The sequence below is a fragment of the Centroberyx affinis genome, unplaced genomic scaffold, assembly GCF_046629955.1.
Source record: "Centroberyx affinis isolate AG114_WGS23_722 - 3 ecotype Tasmania unplaced genomic scaffold, CSIRO-AGI_Caff_v1 ptg001768l_1, whole genome shotgun sequence".
Classification (NCBI taxonomy): domain Eukaryota; kingdom Metazoa; phylum Chordata; class Actinopteri; order Beryciformes; family Berycidae; genus Centroberyx; species Centroberyx affinis.
Window position 1 is genome coordinate 42,501 of NW_027280163.1, and position 24,140 is coordinate 66,640.

The 24,140-nt window shown below is 43.9% G+C and overlaps 3 protein-coding genes across 6 annotated transcripts in view; 2 read left to right on the forward strand and 1 right to left on the reverse strand.

Annotated features, from left to right (window-relative positions):
- Positions 1–7,520, reverse strand: part of tns2a (tensin 2a) — a 49,445-nt gene extending 41,925 nt beyond the window's left edge. For 2 of the 3 annotated variants that reach the window (XM_071529116.1, XM_071529115.1), the window contains exon 1: positions 7,316–7,520. In XM_071529116.1, coding sequence (XP_071385217.1) covers positions 7,316–7,444 — 129 coding nt within the window. In that variant the 5' untranslated portion in view covers positions 7,445–7,520. Of the gene's footprint in view, positions 1–357; positions 467–7,315 lie in introns of those variants that run through there. The other variant, XM_071529117.1, reaches the window with a different exon arrangement.
- An 8,365-nt stretch (positions 7,521–15,885) lies between these two features.
- On the forward strand, positions 15,886–17,829 carry LOC139652156 (trichohyalin-like). Its single transcript, XM_071529129.1, has one exon. It carries the CDS (start codon positions 15,886–15,888, stop codon positions 17,827–17,829), a length of 1,944 nt encoding a protein of 647 aa, XP_071385230.1.
- A 1,677-nt stretch (positions 17,830–19,506) lies between these two features.
- Positions 19,507–22,785, forward strand: trappc6b (trafficking protein particle complex subunit 6B). Of its 2 annotated transcripts, XM_071529121.1 has the most exons (6): positions 19,507–19,795; positions 19,877–19,944; positions 20,668–20,785; positions 21,330–21,413; positions 21,604–21,697; positions 21,826–22,785. In XM_071529121.1, the coding sequence occupies exons 1-6, from the start codon at positions 19,715–19,717 to the stop codon at positions 21,855–21,857; spliced, it is 477 nt and encodes a 158-aa protein (XP_071385222.1). In that variant the 5' UTR covers positions 19,507–19,714; the 3' UTR covers positions 21,858–22,785. The 2 variants fall into 2 exon arrangements, with proteins under 2 accessions (XP_071385222.1, XP_071385223.1); XM_071529122.1 differs by lacking the exon at positions 21,330–21,413.
- The last annotated feature ends 1,355 nt before the right edge of the window (positions 22,786–24,140 follow it).

The window sequence follows — 24,140 nt, forward strand, 5'->3', positions numbered from 1 at the left end:
CGCGTGCAAACTGCCTGACAGTCTGTAGGCTTGAATACAATGTAACCCAGTCTGAAGTATGATCAAATGATCAGAAAGCTCTGACAGAGAAGACAATGAGCTCATACAGGCGAAACCGGTGGGATTTAAAAAAGTTATGGCGTCTCTTCAGTAGACAGTCAGTTCACAACCAAAGTGCGCAACTCACAGCCTAAACATGCGCATGAAAACTCAGCATCATAATGCAGTGCATCCAAATCCATTTCCAGATTCCCAATACTGACTATTACATTGTAGATAAACGACCCCAACCTAAAACAAACAATAAAAAAAGAAAGATAAACTTTTTTCCAAGACAAATGTGACTTCTAATCTTACCTTATTCATTTTCCCCCTATTCCTGTCCTCTGGTTCAAAGTTCTCTCTCATTCTCGGGGAGGCCATCAATTACATGGTCTGCGACTATGAGATAACTTGTTTTCTTTACTCCGGTCCGCCCTCCGTATACTGGGGCTGCGGGGTGGAGCTACAGCCAGCAAAAAAGCATGTGTGGAATAGTATTACTGGAATTTCTGCCTCCTGATTGGTCAGCTTTAGGAGGGAGAGTGAAGACACTCACTCCGGATTGGCTGGATTCATCACTATAATATTCCTATAAGGACTTAATAGCGTGTTTGAGGTACTCAGTAATGAGTTTACAGTGACCTAATCACCCTTGATGGTATTTTTTAATTACCCATGCTATCACTATAATATTCCCATGTTATTCCTATAGGGACTTGTACTGTGTCTGTGGTACCCAGTAGTGACTTTATAGTCTCCTAACAGTACTTGGTATGGTATTTATTAAATCTCCTATGGTATTTTCTGGATTCTCTGATTTTCTGTGGTATACACTACTTTGCTGAACTGTAGTAGCATGAAATTTTTGTTTTGTGGTTCCATCATCATCCTCATCATCACGATTTCTCTCTGTCTCCTTCCTCTCACTACTACACACACTCACGCACGCACATACACCTTGGAGCACCACCATCTGCAGTGGCACTAGTAGTGAGCAGTGTGCTAACAGCAGCATCTAGTGGTGGAACATGAGAAATGCACCAGGTAAGTCAGAGTTTCTGCTGCTGCTCAGAGACTTGGCATAACTAGTCACCCAGGCCAAGCATAACTCTTGATATTATTCATGAATTTTGAACATAACTAGCTGATGGACTCTGGGCCCAGGCCAGCTGTTACGGCTCTTAATAGAGACAGAGACTAACTAAGTTTTCGCCCCTGTGAAGACACAAAGGACACAAAATAAAATACATGCATGGAGTGTCTGTTCAAATGAATCTGTGCCATTAGATTACAATTCACAGATGAAAAAGTTGATGGTATAACAGTCTGTGTCTCATTCATCACAAGTGAGACAAGCAGAGATAAATGTAGATCTTCTTAAATACACATACAGAGCTTTGATATAGACCTTTGACTGCTTGCCTGACAGTCTGTCTATCTGTCTGTATATGTGATTATATACATATATGTGTGTATGTACATCCTTATACAACATATGTCTTTTTAGCTGCCTCTCTACCAGCAAATTGTCAGCCTACACAGTATATTCCCCAGGCTCAGACTGCTAATGCACAGGGCATTATTTCTGTCTGCTACCGCAATCTCTTAGTCGATTCCATATGTGTTGGATTGATGTGCAGGTATGCAGCCTGTACAGTATATCCCCACCAATCAGTGCAGAACGTGACCGTGAGTCATGCAGCAATCCCCCCAAACACACGTGGAGTAACTCAGTCCAATTCTTGGCTCATAACCCAGGAATTTCCGGCTCATGTCAGGAAAAAAAGTAAGGATTGACGGATTGGGGGATCTTGGGTGGCTTAATTGTCTGTGGAGTTTTACCTCTCTTTCTTCTGGCTCATGGCAGAGGGAGAGGAGGAGTTGACGAGGAGGAGAAATGGATGTGGTGAGTGAGAAGCGGAGAAAGGCAGGGCGAAAGAGAGAAGAGAGGAAGATGGAGAAAGTTGGGGCAAGAGGTGAGAACTTGGCAGGGAGGTGAAGAGGTAAAAGGGGGAAAAGGTAGAAAGAGGGAAGAGACGAGAGGGAGGGAGGGAGGGAGGGGCGGGAAGGCCACAGGAGAGTCTAAGAAAATAGCGGGGAACCATGAGAGACAGGAAGCCGGTGCTTGGGATTGGAATGAGGGGTTTGGGTCGGTGAGCAAGCCAGTGGGGGAGGGGGGGGGGGGCTGGAGGAACGATGGAGATGGTGAGTTCAGAAGAAGGGGGAAGAGAAGTGAGTCAGAGTGTGTGTGTGTGTGTGTGTGTGTGTGTGCGCAGAGTGAGAGGCTGCCGATTTGCGAATGTGATGCTCTTGCACTGCAGCCAAATACACATGAAGCGATAAGTTGGGGGTATTTTCACTACCATGAAAGATGGACAAAGATCAAAAAGAAGGTGTTGGTGATGGTGGTGGTGTGTGTGTGAGTGTGAGTGTGTGTGTGTGTGTTTAGGGGGGTGCAGACATGGTTGTGTAAGACCCAAACAGGCAGAACTTGCACCCTCCATTTAGGGTTGAATTGGGCATAGAAGCTCATCCAGAATCAGCCTTTTCATTGCACTTGTCTATGGGCAATAAAACAAACGTCCACACTTGACGCCGACCACAAGCATTGAATTAAACTCAAGCGAGCCTGGATGATAAATTGACATTACATAACATCAAGCACTGCAGTCCAACACGCCACAACAGGCCACACCATGCCATATTAAACACTGCAAGGATGTGAGCACTGCATTTCATATCGCAGGGACGCCAGGTGTGTTTGGGTCTAATGCGTCTAGAGCGGAGGATTTAGAGTCTCGAGGAAGTGGAAAGGCTTGGAAAGGAGGTAAACGAGAAAAGGGGGTGGACTGAGCGGGAACTGGGGCCAAGAGGAAATGAGGAGGAGGAGGAGGAGGAGGAGGCTCGGAATAGGGCTGCGTTGCTTGAGGAATGATTGTGTAAGACAGCTCTAAGCCAAAGGCTGATAAGGTACAGCTGTTGAAGGAGCGAAAGAGAGAGAGAGAGAGAGAGAGAGCGGTGGGACAAGTGGGGGTGAGAAAGAGAAAGAGACAAAGAGAAAAGAACGATGACAGGAATGAACACAGAGCCACGTGAGAAAAGTCTGCTTAGGAGGCCCTCTAGGAAACAGTTGCATCCTGGGAGTGCAGTGTTCACAGTTACTGTGCACTTGAGTTCAATAAAAAAAGCTGAATCCTTTCTTAAAGACCCCCCCACCCCCCCCCACCCCCCGAGCGTATTCAAAACACACTCTTGGACAAGCGTCAAGTAGACATTTTTGGGGGGAAGCAAAGAAAATATTGTGCGCATAGTTTGCTGTGAGGTGTTTCTTTAAAGGGTGGTGCTGGGATTTGTTGGGGTTTCTGCAGACTTTTTGGAGGGAGGAAAAGGTTTATGTCTTTCCCTTTTCCCTCGATCGGCTTTCATCTCCGCGCCCACCCCACACACACACACACACACCATACGCAAAAAACAAGCATTCCTCAAATCCTGGTCAGAGTTTGGGACAGATCATTGTTCTCAAGCCACAGGAATCTAGTCTACTACAGCCACCCTCTGAGTCTGGACTTTGTGTAGGAATTCACCTTATTTGTCATGTGTAGGAGTGTGGGAGACACAAATAGCACTATTCTACTGTTTTGGAGTGAATGTACAAGAAGGCAGTGTAAGTTTGTGTGGCATTAGCCTATGCTTCACATCTGTAAGGAATCATGAATGAGTTTTTGAGGTATGTTTGCATGCATTGTAGAATCTTGTATTCTATTCTATTCTATTCTGGATGTTGGGGTCTATATTTAACCCTGACCGGTCAGTGCTCCTTCCTGTGTTGGGTGTGTGTTTGTAGTGAATGCCTGTGGCTCATGGCCTCCGTATTGGTCACGGTCAGTCTGAGCTTTGTTGTTCATGAGGAATCCAAGCGAAGCTATAACAAATACATGTACAAACCCTATAAAACCGCTTTCTCAACCTCAGGTCTCTTTATTTCTGTAGAATCAAGGCAACCATCCCCAAACAGCCTCTATATACAGAACATCCAGCGAGTACGGCATCACACATAAACTTGAGAGAGCGGGAACCACAAGCATTGTGTGATACGTGTGAAGCGGTAGAATAAGCTTAAATGTCTAGATCATCAACATTACAGGCAACTAATGGTAATGTATGCAAGGGCAAAAGCCATAACGCTTGGTGCAGAGTTAGGAGCAAAGCGTCATTTCATAGCACATATAGAGATGAGCGGATCACCCCCGAGCTAAAATTATGCCATTCCTTAGCAGTGGAAGCTTTGAGAGAGTGAGCATCATATTAAAATTATTCAATTGCCAAGTGATTCCATTAATGACTTTCAGACTATGATACTTGGCGGTGTATTTCGTTGAATTCAATCCATGTTTCTTATGGTGCCTGCCAAGATATTAAGACCTCGCAACCCCATTATGGTCAGTTTGTGATCATAACACACAAAAAGGTAGATCAGAAAACCATTTAATGAGAAAGATACAGAGAACCCAGAGGTGGCAGTTTCACTTGTTCTGCCAGAGAGCGATCCACTGACATTCCTCCCAAGTGAGTTTTGCATCATTCGCGAGAGCTGGGGAATGAGAATCATATGCGCCACAACAAAACAAGCCACAGACCTTATGACTCACGCTATTAGGAACTGTTTATCTTAAGAATCCGTTTTTGGAAGGTTGTTTATTGATGCTCAGCTACTCTCTATCAGCAGCTGTCCAAGAGGCAGTATCCACTCAGGTGCAGTCTTGCCTCTTACCAAAACCAAACCAGCAGTTAAATCTGATATTTTAGCCCTATTCAGCCAACAGAAGCTGGATGACACTATAAATTCCTCGAAGTCAAACAATAACAGTAAAACGCAACAAAGAATGAAAAAAGTACTTTTACCCAGTACTTTTGGAGGGACATTAGATAACCTAAGACCTTGGATGACAAAAGGAAACACTTTTACAGACTGCATCCCCTATATTTTAAAGATGGACATAATTTGTTTTCTCCAACCTATGTTCACATTTGGAAATTCAGTTTTCTTATCAACCCCAAAGCAAAGAACTATGCCACAAGGGTTCAAATGCTAAAACACCTGCGATAAAACATCCCTTTAGAATATCATTAACACAACATCAGTAAATTACAGAATCACAATGAGACGAGAGCTGCCTAAAGAGCATCATTTCAGCTGCCAAGACGTTCAGGCTTTGATCCTTGGCTGTGCATGTATGTGCACAGCCAAGCCATAGGCTTGCCAAGATATGAAGACATTAAACTCTCAATCCCATTAGGCTCAGGTTCTCGCAGATAAGTGGCATCTAAATTACTTCTCACACCTAGAATGGTCTGCAGGTCCAGAAAAAGAAAGGAGGAGGAGGAGGAGAGGGAGGGAAGGAGGGAGATGGAGGAAGAAAAAGAAGAAGGAGGAGGAGGAGGAGGAGGAGGGTGATAAGAACCAGCAGAAGAAAAAAGATCAAGATGGTAATACTCTTAACGTGACAGTAATGCAGAAGAAGAAGATTAAGAAGAACAACAAGAAGAGCAAGAAGAAGAGGAGGAAGAAGAAGACGATGACGAACAAGAACAAGAACAAGAACAAGATGAAGAAAAATACCATAAACAGCACAGACAACATCTCCTCCTGTTGGATAATCAGTGGGATCTATCTGGTTCCCACACCCATGTAGCGGGGTCAGCCACTGCAGGATGACGTAGACCAGAGGGCTCCACATTCCCACGCTGCTCAGCATGTGATATGGAGCCATGGAGACTTTGGACAACCAAATGTGCACACACACACACACACACACACACACACACAGAGAACAAGCACACACGTGCATGCATGCCGTCATGCACGTGCAGAAAAATGGAAATACACACACGCATGCATACACTCAACACACACACACACACACAGCATGTATCTAAAAATACGCCATTATTATGCATGTATGTAATCAAACATGATGTAACATAGACTTGTGAACAGAGGTCAGTTTACTCTTGATGACTAATAGCACTTCAAGGCCTCTGCAGCCAGCTAGCCCGTCTCTGTTTACATTATGGTAATTCCCCAGCAGTGGTGAGGCCATCACAACAGGCGCTATTGTGTCTGTACAGATGTGGCCCCAGCTTGGAGATGCCATCATCATCCACATCATCTTTTAAGAAGGCCACAGACAACCCAAAACAAACACACGCTCCTTGTATGAAGTCTTTGTAAAGACAATCGCTATCGTTTACTCAATACATTATCTGCCTGCTGTATACATTTCAGAGAGGCTTAGTCCATCCTCAGATCTCTCATGTTATATATAGGCATAACAATAATATCTCAAGGCAATTTGCTCAAATTCAAGAAGAATGGTAGGCTGGGAGTGTCATTTGTCTCCTGTCTTGAAGGTAAAGAAAGTATTTTTACATCTGTCCTCAGGTCTGTATTCCTTTCCTAGCACTCCTCTATCATACATAACCATTGCAGGATCATGGGAATATGCTGATCCATCTATACAGACTACTTTCTGGGGTTAGGGTTGTGGTTAGAAACTTTGTCTTGCTCAAGTGTCCTTGAGCAAGACACTGAATTTCTACCAGCTGCAGGGCTGATGTTAGCTGACTCCCTCAGGAGGGAGGTCAAAGGTCAGACAATTTCATTACAGGGATCAATAAAGTAGTAAAGTATAACATTATTATCATTGGACATTTTTTGTTAGGGCACTGTTACTCTGACCATTGCACTCCTTACTATTGATGGCTCATAATGTTGCTGATTGACCAATTTAAACTCATTCTATTGTTCATTTTACATCAGCTAAATGCTCTAAAATTTCCCTGAACTTTCCCTTTTGATCTATAAATTAACAAGTGGATTGCATTGCATATGTAGTGATAACAAAGTTGATGCCATCTCTCTTTAACCCTCAATAAATTGCCCTCCATATACTGAAAACAGACATGATCTACACTACAGACCTGCTGGCAAGGTGTTTTCTTTCCGCAAAGTCTTTGCCAACTTTTTTCCATCAAATATGTGGATTTCTATACTGGCCAGTGCAGTAAAGCTCAGTGAGCCTCAGCACTGAACTGGGCTTTGCCTTGTCAAAAACACATGGATGGATGTGTGTGTGCATGGGGGTGTGTGAAGAGGAGGGGGTTGCAAGTGTGTACACAGTTGTATATGCACGTGTATGTTTGTTTGAGTATCTGTAATTGCTTTTTCACTCACACAACACACACACACACACACACACACACACACACTCACCTTGGTCAGCCTCATCCTGCCGCTGTCACTCCTCTCCGGACTCCTTCTCTTCACAGACGAGCTCCTGACCACCGGCACCGCTCGGACCTCTTCCTCCCCGCACCAGTCCGAACCCAGGACGCAACCCATATAGATGGACGGGGCCCCCTCGCTCCCTGTCTTTCTTCTCTCCCTCTACCCCCCCTCCTCTCTCTCTCTCTCTCTGTCCTCTTCCCTCGTCCTCTAAACGGGCACTGTTCTCCAGCCCAGGCTCCCAGGCAGCTGTTTTTGTCAGCTGGAGAGGAGGAGAGAGAGAGAGAGAGGCCCTTCCCCTTTTCCTGGCTCTCATTCAGCCTCGCTCGCCCTGCGAAAAGGGGACAGAGGGGAGGATACACTCGGCACGCTCTCACTCCCCTGCTCCACTACTTAAAAAACACCTCTCTCTCTTTCTCTCTCTCACTGCAGTCACATGTAGACACCCCACTTTTCTGTCTCCACCCTCTCACACCCCTCCTTCTCTTTGTCCCACACACATGCAGCTACAAACACCCCCTCTTTCCTATAGGCATGTTTGGGTTCCCTACTTTGTTGCTTTCCTTCCCTCTGTGTCTATCACTCACTCTGTACCTCCACTTTTCTGAACTCACACTCACGCACCCTGCTTCAAACACACGCCCGTTGTTACGTCCCATTCCGGTCACTGACGCATCCTCCCATCACTCAAACCTCTCACACTTTTTATTCTCTCTCTCTTATATTCCCTTTATTCCTCCTTTTCCTTCCCCCTTCACTCTCCTCGTCCGTCTCTTCTCCTCTGCTGAAACCCTTCCATCCCGAGCGCAAGTCTCTCCTTTTCCTTCCCTCTCCCTTTTCTCTTGCTTCTACCCCCTCTAGGTTGCCTCACTCTTTGCATGTACAATTACCTCTCTGTTTCCTCCCTCCTCCCTCCACCCTCCCCACCTATTTCTCCTTCTTAGCGCTCCTCTGTTTTCCTGCTACCCAGATACAGGCGGCCTCTCCTCGGCTCAGGCCCTTGGACATTGTTGGTATTGTCTGGAAAACAAGCAAAGAAGCCACAGCAGCAACAAGCGGCTGTCAGGATGCCCGGCGAGCCAGTGATTCAGAACGGGCCGAGATACGGTTTACAATGCTATAGCCTGTTTTGTTGCATTCGGTATACAATGCAGGCTCTTTCCCCCCCCCTCTCCATGTCTAACATATAACGCAGCAGAGGAGAACGTGTGTGAAGGAATGGCACCGATACATCCTTGCCATTGTTCGGATGCTGTTGTGTGTGGAGTTTGGCCCAAACTTCGACTTTTTCCTGCGATTTGACTCTCACACCTCTGACCACCTGTGGTTTTAATATTACCAGAGGGTGTGAAACATATTAGCGTCGCTCGTGTTACTTTTCCTCCCTCTCTCTCTCTCTCTCTCTCTCTCTCTCTCTCCGGTGTTGTTTATTTCTTCTCCCCAGAGTGTTTTGGCTGCCGCACGAGCGCTCACAGGGCCTTCGGAAGAGTGAGACCGTACCCCTTAAAAGGCAAATTCTTGACGTGCCTCCAAAAAAAAGCCCCCCCCCCCTTTCGATTTACTCTCTCTCTCTCCATTCCTCTTTTCTGTTCTTTCGTTTTCCTGCTCTCCCTCTCCTCAGACAGTAAACAGTCTTGATGTTGCAAGCCTGTCGCTCCAGACAAGCTTTCCAGGTGTCCTTCCTTCCCTCCCTCCCAACGCATCCATCCCAGTTCCACTCCGATCCAGCCCTCCTCCCCCAACCCCGTTTCTTAGGCCCCCCTTCCAGTCACCCGCCCCTCAACCCCTCCTTTGCCCCCCCCCCCCCCCCCCCCCCCCCCCCCCCCCCCCCCCCCCCCCCCTCCTCTATGTATGTCTACGCTTTCAGACGAGGCCCCAGACGTTAGCTCAGGCTGCAGCCAGCGTTTACAACAAGCCCCCCTCCTGGTTTCAAGGGCTGTGAAATTAACTCCTTCTAATCAACTCAGATCCTGTTTTCGCATCTGGAAGAGATGGGGAGAGAGAGAGAGAGAGAGCGAGAGAGAGAGAGAGAGGGGGTTTGCAAAGAGTGAGGGTGTCATCTACGGCACAAAAGCCACTTTGGGGGCCAAAAGAAAGATCTCCCTCCTTTCACCTGATGAGACGATAGGTGCCACAGAAAGAAACTAAGAGCACAATCACTGTCTCTAAAATGGAGCCTTTTTTTTGGCAAAGATGTGGCTGTCTTCCTTGGCGGCTTCCTTGCTGCAGATAGTCTCATTATTTGGCACTTGTTAGGAGACTTGGCAGGAGTCTGCTTAAGTCTGGATCAGCGAAGATTAGTGGCGGATTTCTACGAAAGTGAGATGGACCCCTAGATAACAAGGCAGGGACGGGAGGACGAGGGAGAGGAGCAGAGGAAGACAAGGAGATCAACCAAGCCCAAATATGGAGAGCCAGAGAGAGGAGAGAGAGAGGGAAAGAGAGGGAGGATTGTAAACCTTGAACAAATGGTGAAGAAACAAAGGAGTACAGAAATAGACACAGTTGCGATGATGTCAGGAATGACGCGACCCAAGTCTTATAGGCCTTGTTGCACATCAGGACTTCTTTTAAGATTTGTTTACATCCCACATTAATGCCTGTCTTCAATTTCACTGGCTGTAAACATATGCGCCACTTTCCCGAAGATTGTAAAGTCGACTTCTACTCTCATTAACATCTCTCTGTGCTAAACTTCCCTCTCTCACCCCCCTCCCATTCGGTCCCTATGCAGTGTCCAAGCATCCATCTCTGTGTGCTCGTCTTGAGCTACGCCATGACTTCCCTCTGTGTGTGTGCTAACCTCACACAGCGGTAAACACACACAGCGGTCAGCCCGTTGACTAAGGACAGCTCCATGCCAAAGGGTGTGGGCACTGTCCCCAGTTAGCACTACGGACTCACGAACAGGAAAGAACCAAACCACGGTCCGTAATCACTGACCATAGAATAGAGAATAGAAGAGAATAAACCATACCAGCTGTGAAATGAATACCTCTCAACGGTATATATCAGAGCCAAAAACTACAATAGGGCAAAATGAATGTTGCACAATGTCAGTTACTTTTATTTTCATAGGGGGCTGCGGTTTAAAATCGATGTGTGTGGACTTACATTTATCGGGGGGCCACCAACTTTTTGCCTAAGCAGCAAGGTCAGGAAAATGAATCAATCATCCATCTTTGCGATTGACGTCAGCTTTGGCACAGGACAGCGGCCGTTTGACAGTGAATACAAAAGGCGGAAACAGGCCGTCTAGGTTTGAAAGGCCTCTAGCTTAGTCATCATGGAAAAGAGCGGAGGAAACTGGATGAGAAGTCATGCCAGGCTGGAAATGTGTCACATCCCAATCATCTGTATGATCCTAAGGATAAAGTGTGGCGGGCAGAACTGCGTTTTCTTATCTCGGCTGTATGCACTTGAAGGCCCAAAGACAAGAAGAAAAGGAAAAACTATGTCCTGTAGAAGCACCTGTTTCAAACTAAAGGTTATCCATTAGAAGTCCAGGATCACTCGCACTGTAACTCTAAAGTTTAGTACAGTAGTAGCTCTCTGGTGAGGCGCCACTCCTCTCCAACTGTCTGGAGCTTATTGCCTTGTTAAAGACTTCTCAATTCAGCCTTGAATTCAGATGAGCCCTTGTTCAAAATGCCTCTGTCCTTGTTTCCCTGTCACTTTGAACACAAACCCATGGCCTCAAATTAGGATCAGGCCTACAGATTTTGTCCAATTCTCTTTCCTTATTCACTCTCAAACTTTTATGAAAGATGGTCGGACAAGTCGAGGTACAATGGTGGTTGACTGGACAAAAAGAAATACAAATCTATGTAATGTAACTGCATAGCTATGATTTGTCTCATGCTATGCAGTCATGCAGTACTCGTCTCTCCTTTCTCTCTCACCATCCCCTCTCTCTCTCTCTCTCTCTCTCACACAGTACACCTGCCACACCATCCCAGGAACATCTTCTCTCATCAAACGCTGCACCTAAACAGGTTAACAAGGCAGCGAGACTATACTCACTCCCCATAAGCCAACAGACATCCCAAATGGTGTGATGTAGGGAAGGAAAAGTTTGCTATCTTTTAATGCTCCTTGTTATCATCCTGTGACTTTGAATATGGATACTAGAAATGGACTTTTCCATAAATCATCTTGTCACCCCCTGATACCATCTACTGCCTTAGAACTAAACTGTAAAGTATGGCTGAAAATGTATAGCAAAACTACTAGCTTTAAAGAGGATTGTGGAGTATAAATGAGGCTAGGCAGCAATCCCCGTTCCTCAGAAACATGATAGTAAGCCAGCCAGGGTGCATGTGTGGCCCAGGCGTCGGGGGTCTTAACCACCACACCATCTCTGGGCAGTGAATCATCACTATGTTCTTCTTGGGAAACAGACAGACAGCGGCTGCCCTTTCTGTCCCCAGATGGGACATCCTGGTGTCCCTCGGGCGGGAGGAGCCCACTGAGGCCGAGTCTCCAGGAATAGGCCACAACATGGGAGACCAGAGAGGGAGGAGAGGAGAGGAGAGGCTGGGAAAATGTCAGTGCGTTTAATAGTGGCTCGGAGCGCAGGCAGCTGTTGAGACCAAAAAGAAAAAAAAGAAAAAAAGAGGCTTTTGGAACAGTGGGTCCTGTTCCCTCGTACTTTCTTGCCTTTTGTTCAGCCCCCCCCCCCCCCCCCCCCAAATACACACAAAAATAAACCCTCAGTATTACAACACAACAAATGCCTGTTTCTCATCACCATTCCACAGCAGAGAACCGAAATATGCCAAGGGGCGCGTAGCTTCTGCGTAATGGGCTTTGCCACAAGGGGTCAAAGGTCACAAATGTGGGAGAGCACACCTGGAGGGGTCAGGGTGACGAGGGCAGAGAGCTCTGACGGGAGGAAGGGCGTCGGGATAGGAAGTCTGGAATGAAATATTATATATTTAAAAAATGCTACAAAGGATGTTATAAAATCATTCAGCAGGTTTTTATGATTTTCCCCTCTCTTATTATTATTTTTCTTTGCAGAAGGGAACCTACTGGATGTTTTGGTCTCAGGGAAACGGAGCCACAGGCGTGTATTTGAACTGCGAGCACCACAATCTGGTCAAGCCATGGTTTTTAAGATGTGAATTTGCGGGGTAACGCTCAAGCAGTCAAAACAAGATGATTGAGACATGCGGTAGACCATTTCCTTTAGGGGATAAGAACGTAATAAATTCCTCACGACCATTTTGGTCTCATCTGGGCCGCGCTGAAGCATCGTCATGCTGGGTTGATTAGGAGGAATTTCAGAAATTCCCACGGCTGTCTAGTGCTAAGAGAGGCTGCTTCTTCTGGGAATTAGGGACAATTAGGAGTGCTAGACCATGTAGATGCACTTAGATAAAATCCTGATATCAAATTTTTTTCAACTTCAGAAACTAATGAAAATAGGCTAAAATAAATCCTGTTGAGTAATGCAGCCGTATCAGTGGAATAGTTGCATACTTGGCTGCATATATATATATAAGCGGATTCTTGAAATTAAACACAAAGGAGAAAGCATCGCTCCACTTGAAGTTCCGCCTCACATTTAAGACTTTGATCGAAGCGATGTCTGTTCTTCGAAACAGCTGAAATTGCCATAGAACATTGTCTAACTGTGATTTGGTGGTTCTGTAGGGTGGTAAAGCTTTCCACAGGGAACTCAGGCTGGAAGGCAGATCGACAAACTTACATGTGCTTCAGTGACATCTAGAGGCACAGATGGCCAGTTACACAAAATGCCTAAAATGTGAGTATAAAAATGTAAGTGTGGAGGGTTGAATGGTTTTGTGAGATTTTCCAGAGTGTAGCGACCGTCTCTGATTGTCCACCCTGCACAGCCCGTAAATCACTCCTACTAAGTTGTGGAAAGATCCTTTAATTGCTTCAGTAAACTCTCTTTCAGACTGGTCACTTGTGATAGTTCATTGCACAACTCTTGAATCCTTTCAGGAAAGAGTTTGGGTTTCAACATCCCTTTATTTACCAAATAAGGGAAGTGTACAAAATTATGGCCAGTTTCCACAGCAGTGTGTTTAACAGAACCCAGTCACACATAGAAAAACAAAACAAAAACAGAAGCAAAACACACTAGACACACAAATCAGAAACCAAAACACACAAACAAAACAAAACTGTCAACCACCTCCTATTTCCTGCCGACTCCCCCCTGCAAAATGCAACTCCTCCTGCCCCATGACAAAACAGAAAGCTGCTTTATGAGCCCATTTGGTATCAAATGTGAGGACGTCTCTCATTGCCTTCTAACAGGCAAACTCAACCTTCATTCTCCCTCTAACAAGACTCATAAAGACCTCAACTACATAATGGCCGAACTCCACCATTTAATTCCTACTGAAATACATTGCCAACTTTCCTAGACCTAGTAGAAAGTTACTTAAACATCTTTTGGCTTTTTTTGCTTTTATAATGGTGTCCAAATATGAAACCTGACTTTTGACATGCATCGTTTGACACACCTTTATAGAGCTGGCTAGTCACATGGTACTGTGGTTCAACAAGTGATTTTCCCCATCTTAACCACCTTCCAACTTCATTCTGTTGTTGATTACAGCCGATCTATCTGTATCAACTAGGCTGATTACCTGGGGGTGAAGCAGTGCTCCATTATGTGATTGCTATCATCAGTGACTGTGAATGTTTCAACCTCTTCCCTTACCATCCTCAAACTAACTGGCTTGTGGAAATGTTAAATGACACCATTCAAAGGCATTTTTTTTTTTTTTAAACTTAAGACAAAGATGTCATTGGAAAACTCAGTGTATATAATGATACCTCTTCAGAATGGACTACCACATTTTAATTTGACCCCACATTATCCTTTTTGCACTTTCTGTATTTCAGATCTATTAATAAAATGGACACTGAGTTTTTCCAATCAACAATGTTTGGTCTACGAACTACAAAACATTTGACCACCCTACACAGCCCATACTGCCTGATGTTTGGGAGAGAGGCGAGGTATCTGTCAGAGGTACCAAAGGAGTATGAGGTTAGATGCTATAATAAGGCACTCTTTCCCTTAATTAAAATGCCTTTATTAATATGGCATGGTTCTATTGAACATTAAAAAAAACTCGGATATGTTTCAGCCACATGCCTTCATCAGGGCATGTGGCTGAAACGCTGTCAACCCCTGTGTCAATTCAAATGTATTGCGGGACTAATGAACTGTCGTTTTCTAATGTTGGTCTATTTGTTTATTTGTGGGCAGCAGCTCAGCTGATGTGCCAGCTGATTGGCCCTTTTTTACAGCAGCTGTCCACTTATTACAACAGTCTGGGTCTTTAGCAATGTTACACAAAGTTAGTCCTGACTTTGCTTTTGGCATTATGCAACATGAAATCAATCCTGGGGAGATGTCCGGATAGAAGTAGACCAAACCAGAAACTGTTGGAGTTATTGGAGATTTGTTTGAACAATATATGACAAATACCACCTGCAAATTGAGGGGACAGCCATGGGCGAAAGATACGCACTATCACACGCCAACCTATATATGAGTCAGCGGAAGTGAGAGGCCTTATATTACAGGAGAGACAGGACATAGCATATTAATGAGGTTGAAACATCTTTATAATACTGGGGAAGTTAGACTTGGCACTATACTGGTACTGCATTTCCAGTAGCACACAACTGACCATCTGACAATAGGATTGGAGGTGAATGGTGTGTGAACCAGCGGGCAACGGAAGAGGGCAGAGAGGATATGGATTAAGAAATTCGGCAACACAAGTGCCGATGGGGTTAAATGAAATGTAGATGATTTATTTCACGATTCTGAATTATGATTGACTATGATACTGTTACAATGGTATGGTGCTTTAACATGTATGAAGTTAATTACTTCCTTCTCTTTCCCACAAACAAAAAAAAAAAAAAAAAAAACATTAAAAAAAAAAAAAATATATATATATATATATATATATATATAAATATAGACGTCAGAGTGGTGAAAAGGGCTTTCAAAAAGGCCAATAACTTTTTTATGCCTGTATTTCTGCATTTCTGATGTGACACAGTTGCTGCTTGTGCCAGAAAGACACTGCCATTGACCTAAAAAAATAAAAAAAACACTGCAGACACTGCAGGGTGGGTTTACATAACTGGGCTGCGGGGTTAGAAGCCATGGATATTTTGAGCATGATATGATAATGTCACTGCAAATTGTATGTGTAGTTGTTTTTTAAAAGTAAACATTTATCATCTTTTGAATCTTCGGAATTTTCCCACCTGTCTCAAACAATTCTGCTTTCAATGACATCACAATGCCTGCTGACATCAAGCACCTCTCTATGTCATAATTAGAATTCTATGGAATTACAGTATAAAAGACCATGCAGGAGTGACAGAGCCTCATTTTGTGTAAAAACAACGACCGAACGTTCACCTTGTGAGAGAGAGAGAAGCAAGCAGCATACGATTCTTAGAAGACAAGAAAGATACAGAGGAGAAGGGAAGAAGAGATAACCTATTGTTGGAAGCCTCCTCAAGGAGAGAGAGACTCTCCTGAAAGCATGGAGCGCAAAGATAGGGTGCGTGAGAGGCCCAGGGGTCCCAACAATGTAGTCAGGAGGCTGAGGGATTGCGAGGACGAAAATGCGGCCCTCCACCTAGAACTGGAGGACATGGAAGCCTACCTCCATGGCTGTGAAATGGAACATAAAGCTATGAACCGAGAAATTCAGGCACTCAAGAGAGAGAGGGCCTTTTGCAGACGTGAGCATGGCAATAAGGCTAAGACAGACAGGGAGGAGTTCCTCTGCCAAGAAAACGCGGACCTCCGCAACAAAATAGAGGAACTCAGAGAGAGGCTCCAGAACACCGACGAGCTGGCCAGGAAACTGGAGGCCAGTGAGATCGAAAAGGTCGACCTCCGCCAAGACATGTTGGAGAACAGACTTGTCCAGAAAAAGAGGAACGCCTACAAACAAGAGCTAGCCACCAAGCTTAAGGTGGAGAAAGAGGAGAAGGCAGTCCTGTGCAAACAGAACGAGGACCTCCACAAACAGCTTCGGGAGCAGGCCATAAAACTCAAGGCCCTCGAGGCAGAGGCTAAGGCCCCCCAGCAAGAGAAGGAGGGACTCGGACTTCCCCTGAGAGAGAATGCCACTAACCTTCCGGCAGAGAAGGAGGTGGAGTTTCTGCGCCGCAAGAATGAGGACCTCCACACAGAGATGAAGGAGTGTATGGAAAAGCTTCAGAGTGACCATGAGCTGGCCATGAAGAGCAAGATCCGTGAGCTGAAAGAGGCACACTGGAAAGAAATCGAGGAGCTGAAAATGGCCCACAAAGATCTTGCCATGGGCATCGAGGATGTTGCGACTGAGGTCAAGACACAGAGGGAGGAGAGGGATACCCTATGCCAGGAGAAGGAATCCCTCTGTCGAGATGTGGAGAAGCTTAATCAAATGCTCCAGAAAGAGAAGGAGCTGGCTGCTGAGCGTGAGGCAGAGAACAAGGAGCTCCGGAAGAAAATGAAGGACTTCACAGAGCTCCACAGTGCCACTGAGCTGGCCATGAAGAACAAGGCCAGTGAGGTGGAAGAGGCACATAGCAAAGAAGTGGAAGAGCTGAAGGTGCTTCAGAATAAGATTGCCTCCAGCTCTGTCAACCTTGTGGCCAAGCTCAAGGAACAGAGCAAGGTGAAGGAGGTCCTACACCAGGAGAAGGAAGCCTTCCGCCGAGATGTGGAGGAGCTTAATCAAATGCTCCAGAAAGAGAAGGAGCAGGCTGCTGAGCGTGAGGCAGAGAACAAGGAGCTCCGCGAGAAAATTAAGGACTTCACAGAGGAGCTCCACAGCGCCACTGAGCTGGCCGTGAAGAACAAGGCCAGTGAGATGGAGGAGAAACATCGGAAAAAAGTGGATGAGCTGACTGTGCTCCACAAGAAGATCGCCTCCAGCATTGTGAACCTTGCAGCCAGGCTCGAGGAACAGGATGAGGAGATGGAGGCACTCAACCAGGAGAAGAAAGCTCTCCAGCAAAAGGTGGAGGAGCTTAATGAAATGCTCGAGAAAGAAAAGACCTCGAGCAACAATGAGCATACCATCAAGCTCAAAACCTTGGAGCTGGAAATTGAAGAGCTCAAAAAGCTCCGTGCAGAAGAGGCCTTGACTACAAAGAACCTTTCCATCGAGCTCAAGGCAGAGAAGGAGAAGCAGGCTCTACACCAAAAGGTGGAGGAGCAGGCCACCCAGCTGAAGGTGGAAGAGGCGGAAAAGGACGCCTGCAAATCAGACAAGCAGGAACAGGCCACCCAGCTGAAGGTGGAAGAGGCGGAAAAGGACGCCTGCAAATCCGATGACAGAGAGGCAGAGGTGGGAGGCTCTGGAGAGGAAGAGCTCCTCAAAAAGAAGACCAAGAAGCCTTCCATGTTCAGGAGATTTGCAAAGCTCTTTACCTCAACTAAGAGGAAGGAGAAAAAGGGGAAGAAAAAGGAGAAGATGGAGACTGCTTGAGTTGCTTCAAGAACCTGAGCACACTAACACCTGTGCTCACTCGATCTCCTCTCTCCTCACTCGCCCCCCCCCCCCCCCCGCTTGAGTTGCTTCAACCCAAGAACCTGAGCACACTAACACCTGTGCTCACTCGATCTCCTCTCTCCTCACTCGCCCCCCCCCCCCCCCCCGCTTGAGTTGCTTCAACCCAAGAACCTGAGCACACTAACACCTGTGCTCCCCCCGCTTGAGTTGCTTCAACCCAAGAACCTGAGCACACTAACACCTGTGCTCACCCCCCCCCCCCCCCTCACCCTACACCCTACACCCATTTCCAACCCACTCCCCCTTTACCTCAATAAAAGATATCAATGATATCTAAAATAATGCGCTGCCTGTATGGTTTTGCACTACAGTCGACATTGTATGCAGAGGATTTAAGACAGCTGGGCAGAGACAATGTTGTAGAGAAAATAGAAAAACTGTGTCGGATCTATAGTTGTTTTTATGTTTTTATGGTATCAATTGTTTGTGTGGTTTTCCAATTTAAATGCTGTTGTCAAACTCAGAAATGAAAGTGGAACTGCTGTGGCACATTTACCTTATCCTGGAGTAACATCATGACCTTTGAAAAAAAAAAAAACCCAAAAAAACAATCAATATCCAGCCAAAATAATTTTATACACAGGCATTCATAGAACAAATGGCAAATTGATTCCAGATCAGTATTCTGTGTATGTAAGTAAATGTGAATGGTCATTTTCATTAAGTAATTGAATCGCCACAACTAATATAATTTTTAATCCAACTGTCCAAATATAGTCTTATTCCTAAATCTAATGTCTTTATTATTCCAAATTAAATGGCTATGCATGGGGAGAAAACATGTGCTTTTAAGGAATTAACCAGGATAAAAGTGCTTATGTCTCATAAACTTTACTCTTGTCCTCTAAGTAGGACTCTTCCGTTAGGCTTCATTTGGCTGTTTGGAAGAGATCCGCATTTTGTCAAGGTGCCACACAAAGTATGGATAGCTTCTACCAGTCAAAATCAGAGGAATATCGAAGAGAGAAATTCGGCGATCACTTCCGTCTTCACTTTAATAATCTTTATGTATACCCCATCAATGCAGTCGTAGAGTATGCTATCAGAGATTCACTTGTTTATTTTTGCGATAGCCGTAGTTGTTTTTGTTGTCCCATCGCAACGTTTAGTGAAGCGTTTAAAGAATTAAATTAGTTTAGAAGTCGTTTCCGTTTTCCACATGCGCAGTGTGACAATGTCTGATGCCGCCTGCTAACTTGCTAAAACGGACAAATATTAACTTGTCTTGGTCAATAGATGTACACTGAATGTCAGCTCTTGACCGTTATTGTATTACATAGAATTGGCAATCGTTTTTTGTCACAGTACATTTTATGTTCGTGTGCGCATTTTCGACATTTTCTGTTGGAACATGCAGTATTTATCTTCACTTCTTTCATATCTTTGACAAAACTAGGAGGGAGGGAATTTCGCCCACCTCATATTTATGTAATATCGTTGCTATATCTGATAGTACGTATATACTAGAAAATCTGGTTAGCTATTCGGGTCTTAAATTATCAAATGAAAGTATCTTTAGTTAAATTTGTGACATAATGGTCATCTCTCAAATTTATTTTGGATCAGGCAGTACAGTGGTCGATCCGAAAAGGACCCCGTCTGACAGATGTTTATTTTTCATTCGCCTCAGTCAAGGAGGTTCTAAAACACTATTAAACGATTAGGAATTGTGTTAAGTAGTGAAAGAAAGAGTCTATCTATCGATGTCATGCACCGTTTAACTGACCAAGATATTACCTCCTAACAGCAGCACTCACATACTTCTGTTCATCTCTACCAAGAAGATTTTGGGGAAGGAAGAATGGCAGACGAAGCTCTTTTCCAGTTTTTACATAATGAAGTGATACAGTACATTTACAAGTCTGCTGAAAACGGAGAGACGGTAAGAAATCCAAGGCCGACCTGAGTTTTGTCGTGAGTTTTACTGACCGCTTTACAGCTAACCGGTTCGCCTCTTTCACAGGAAAATGGAAGAAACATCACCAAACTGGAAAACATGGGCTTCAGGGTCGGTCAAGGACTAATAGAGAGGTAACAGCTTGGTTCATATGTTCCTGTTCAGTCCGATATAGCTGTACAAACTGTCGTAATTCAACCCATAGAATATGAAGGTATGAGTATGAGTAAAGGCAGTCCCATCCAAACAAACACGCCAAACTGCATTCACAAATGTCGTAATTCGATGTTTCCTTACTTGTCGGCAAAGCAAATGCCTCTTACAAGATAACTTAGGACCTTTTTTCCGGATCGGTAGGATCCACTCTTCAATTCGGCATACACTGAATACACCAAGCAGAACGTTTTTTAATGAAACTCCAACTTTTATAACTGGTTGGCCTGTTGTCCACCTATCTTCTTCCATTAAAAACACCGTGGTGGGCGGAGCGAGCACCGTGAACCAATTGAACCGTGAAAAGTTGAGATTTTATTGAAACAGAGTGGTGCTTGGTGGGTTATCTATATGCCGAATTCACCAGAAGACTATAAAGATTTCTTGGAGGTATTATGTGTGGTTCTATGTGGTGTGTATGTTTGTTGATAGCCAAGGCAACAGTAAACTGCAAGATTTATGAATGGGGTTTGGTGTGTTGTTCTCTCCATACAAGAGAGGATGGCAGGTATTGGGGCTAGGGTAATCAATGACTCTTGTATTGGATTATATTAAAGATGATCAAATATGAGTCATTATAGGGCTAGACCTGATCATGTGTGTAGCGTATAGCCTGTGTTTAAACAGTTTATCTTGTTATATAGGTTCACAAAAGACACAGCACGGTTCAAAGATGAGCTGGACATCATGAAATTCATCTGCAAAGACTTTTGGACCTGTGTATTCAAGAAGCAAATCGACAACCTCAGAACCAATCACCAGGTAACACCATCCTGTCCACTGGGCCATGGTGGATGCAACTTCTTCTGTTTAGCATGAAGAAACGGATCAGAAACGTGAAGTTTTGGGTATATAGAGATATAGAGATATTTTTTATTAAAGGACAGGTGGCAGTTCACTTACTTTTTAGTAAGTGGACTTAGGAGAGGAGGTTCTGTTGGGGATTTGATTCCAGGACTCATAGGGCACATGTGGTTTCAGAGGCATTGGATCTGACCTCTCAACTCTCTCTGGACACATGGATATACTTTCTGTTTCAGAAGTTCTTGCAGTGTTATCGAATGTAACTCATTTAATTTCAGTGTAAAACCTCAAACATCCCACAAGTTAGTCTACCAGTCAGCAGATCCATATTACATATTATATTATTTAGGGTCTTTCGTTTTGTAAATCAACTTGGAACAACTCTCAAAAAAGAAGCCATACAGTACTACAGGTTACAGTTTATTATTAATGTTTTTCCTTGGCCTGCTGTGTAAATGTAAGTAATGGATGTAAGTGCTGATGCCGTTGTCATGTGTTGCAGGGCATCTACGTCCTACAGGACAACAAGTTCCGCTTATTGAGTCAACTTTCAGCTGGGAAGCAGTATTTGGAACATGCCCCAAAGGTGCTTTACCTTGATTTTTGTTAGATGTATATATCTAAAATTGATTGACAGCCACATTGTGCAGCATAGTTCAAGTGGCTGTATTGTAACCAAATATACTGCAGGTCACATCTTATTTCTAATTTCTTCCATTTGTTATTTCTCCTCACTTGAAACAGATAACTCTAACTGATTGTATGTTTCTCTGCAGTATTTGGCCTTCACATGTGGCCTGGTGAGAGGAGGCCTCTCCAACCTGGGGGTGAAGAGTATCGTCACAGCCGAGGTGTCCGTCATGCCTGCATGTAAGGAAGCTTTCTAAACGCCGTCATCCATTTACCCCAGATCAGTGACCAATGAGGGTTTGTTTATTCAGCAGAAAGTATGAAGTCATGAAAGCTTCGTTCACTCCTTGTTCTTAATTTCTCTGCAGGTAAATTCCAGGTCATGATCCAGAAAATGTAGCGTCTCCAGAAGAGGCCATGTTCACTCCACACTCTCTGTCCTTTATACATGTTTGCGTCTTTGTCGCTACGCATGAAAATGTCACCCTGCACGCACAATATTGCAGACAGACTTTTGATTTATCGGAGGTGTTTGTGGGTGGGTGCCGTGTGTTCCTGCGCCCAGACAGGCTGATTGAATCAATGCAGTAGATTTCAATGTCAAATGAAGCTCTGGGCTCCTCGCCTCCAACATTCCAACTCGGGGAAGGTTCAGTGTTTTTACAAGCTTACAGTATTGATTACTAGTAGAGTTTTTGTTTTGGAGAATTTACCATGAGCCTTCTATTAGCATTTGTTCATGCAAGTCGATGTGGAATGACACAATTTCTCTCAAAATCAAATACAAGTCCCTGAAAGGAAAAAGTTCCCCCAAAATGAAAATTCAGTCATTATCTACTCTACTACTTCTTTGAAAACAGCTTATTTTTACTACAGCTTATGGAATTAAATGGTATGACTTGCATGCAGTGTTGTGAGACAGTGTCTCTTCACCCACTGATTTGTATTGCTAACAGGAATCTGAGGTAAATTTCCCATAAACAACAGTGTGAAAACTGGAATGTCTTGAAAGGATTCTTGATTAAAAATCAATAAGATAGGCTTCTAACAGTACTGAACCTTCTCGGGTGAAGTCCCACTCTTTAGCATCTCTAACTGAAGTGAACCTAATGCTTACCAGGAGAGACGCAACACAGACACACAGTAACATCCAGCTAAACCTACTGACATGATGTAAACATGTTTTTCCTCTTTATCAGATGACGTTTTGAGATTATTTGCACTGAGCGTTTATTAAAGACCCCGCTTAACTGAGAATTTTGAATTCAAACAGTAATGATGTTTTTATTTCAGGATTTTATTTACTACTTTTCTCTCTGTTTTGCCTTATTAAAAATTCTGTTTCAATCTTTTTTTGTTTTTTTTTCACACAGTTCACAGTGCATCTTAGAAGGTTAAAACAAAAAACTCATTCCAATATAAATCCAATATTGAATCATGTAGAAGAAGTTAGTGTTACAACTGTTTTGTGACATTTGAAGAAGGAAGAAAGAGTAAGGAGAGGATGAGGGTTGGATACCATGTTCTGATCAACAGCACCCTCATGTGGAGATATTATGATGGCGCCAGTTAATATGAGAAAAACTCATAAATCAACTGAGACTTCAGTGTAAACCTGCATGTGAATGTGTTTGGTTCATTATCAGTGGTGACTACCTGCCCTTATGGATGGGCTAGTTGCCCCCCAGTTTTTCACAGGAAAACAATCATAATCCACAGGTCGCCTGTCAATAATCTGCAGGTTGAAAAAGGTTTTCTGCAGTATTCTGTGGCCTCAGGTAAAACACAACTTTTAATGAAATGCAGACAATAATTTCAGTTAGTATCTCAAGTTATGTGTCTTGTTGCATCATTAGATTCATTAAAAAAAACAAAAAAACAACTATCTTTCCACTTAAAACTTGTTGTCTAATCAAGAAGAACATAGAAGAACACATTTAGTTTACTGGTGTCTTTACAGGATTTCTGGGTAATGAAGTCCTTCAGACGTTCAGAACAGTTATATCTTGCTGGCACTGTTGGTGTGGTTTATTTCGGCAAACTTATGTATGAATTTCAAAGAATGTAAGAGAAATGCAAACTGTTGCCATTGATTGATCCATGGTTGAGGATTTCTGTGGACTACGTCTCAGTTCTAGATTGTTTTAATGCTTATAACACACACAAAGTTTAAATTGAATGTTTACGTGTAGCTTTCATTTAAGTTTTCATAGGATTTCAGTTTGTACTGTAAAAAACAAAACAAAATCATCTTAGTAATAAAATATTTATTATGAACAACCATAATGACATACGCTACATAAACACGGCAACTCTAAAGTAGACAACAATGTAATGTAGCTCAACTAGAAATTTCCAACCCTCCACAAAATATTGAAATGAAGAAAAGCTTATTACAAGATCATTGTATACACAGTGTCAGGCAGTAATTTGTCATTTACTTCTTTCATGTGCTGTTATTAGTTTCTGCTGTATTAGTTCCTGTGTCTAAACTGGACAATAATAAATAGAGGGGTGATAAACCCAAATATTAATTACATTTGTGGCTGCCACATGCACAAAATCTAACTATATGTTCAGACTCAATGGATGATGACGTGGCTAGTAAATGAGTTCAGGCTGATTTGAGGTTTATTTTCCCTTCAAAGATAGAACAAATGGTGAGAGGTGATACTCGGAATTG

What these genes read in the sequence shown, in the direction of transcription:
- LOC139652156 (XM_071529129.1), top strand. Translation starts at nt 15,886, where the DNA reads ATGGAGCGCAAAGATAGGGTGCGTGAGAGGCCCAGGGGTCCCAACAAT.
- trappc6b (XM_071529121.1), top strand. Translation starts at nt 19,715, where the DNA reads ATGGCAGACGAAGCTCTTTTCCAGTTTTTACATAATGAAGTGATACAG. An exon ending in GGTCAAGGACTAATAGAGAG is followed by an intron (nt 19,945 to 20,667) that starts GTAACAGCTTGG and finishes CTTGTTATATAG; the next exon opens with GTTCACAAAAGACACAGCAC. An exon ending in GGTGTCCGTCATGCCTGCAT is followed by an intron (nt 21,698 to 21,825) that starts GTAAGGAAGCTT and finishes ATTTCTCTGCAG; the next exon opens with GTAAATTCCAGGTCATGATC.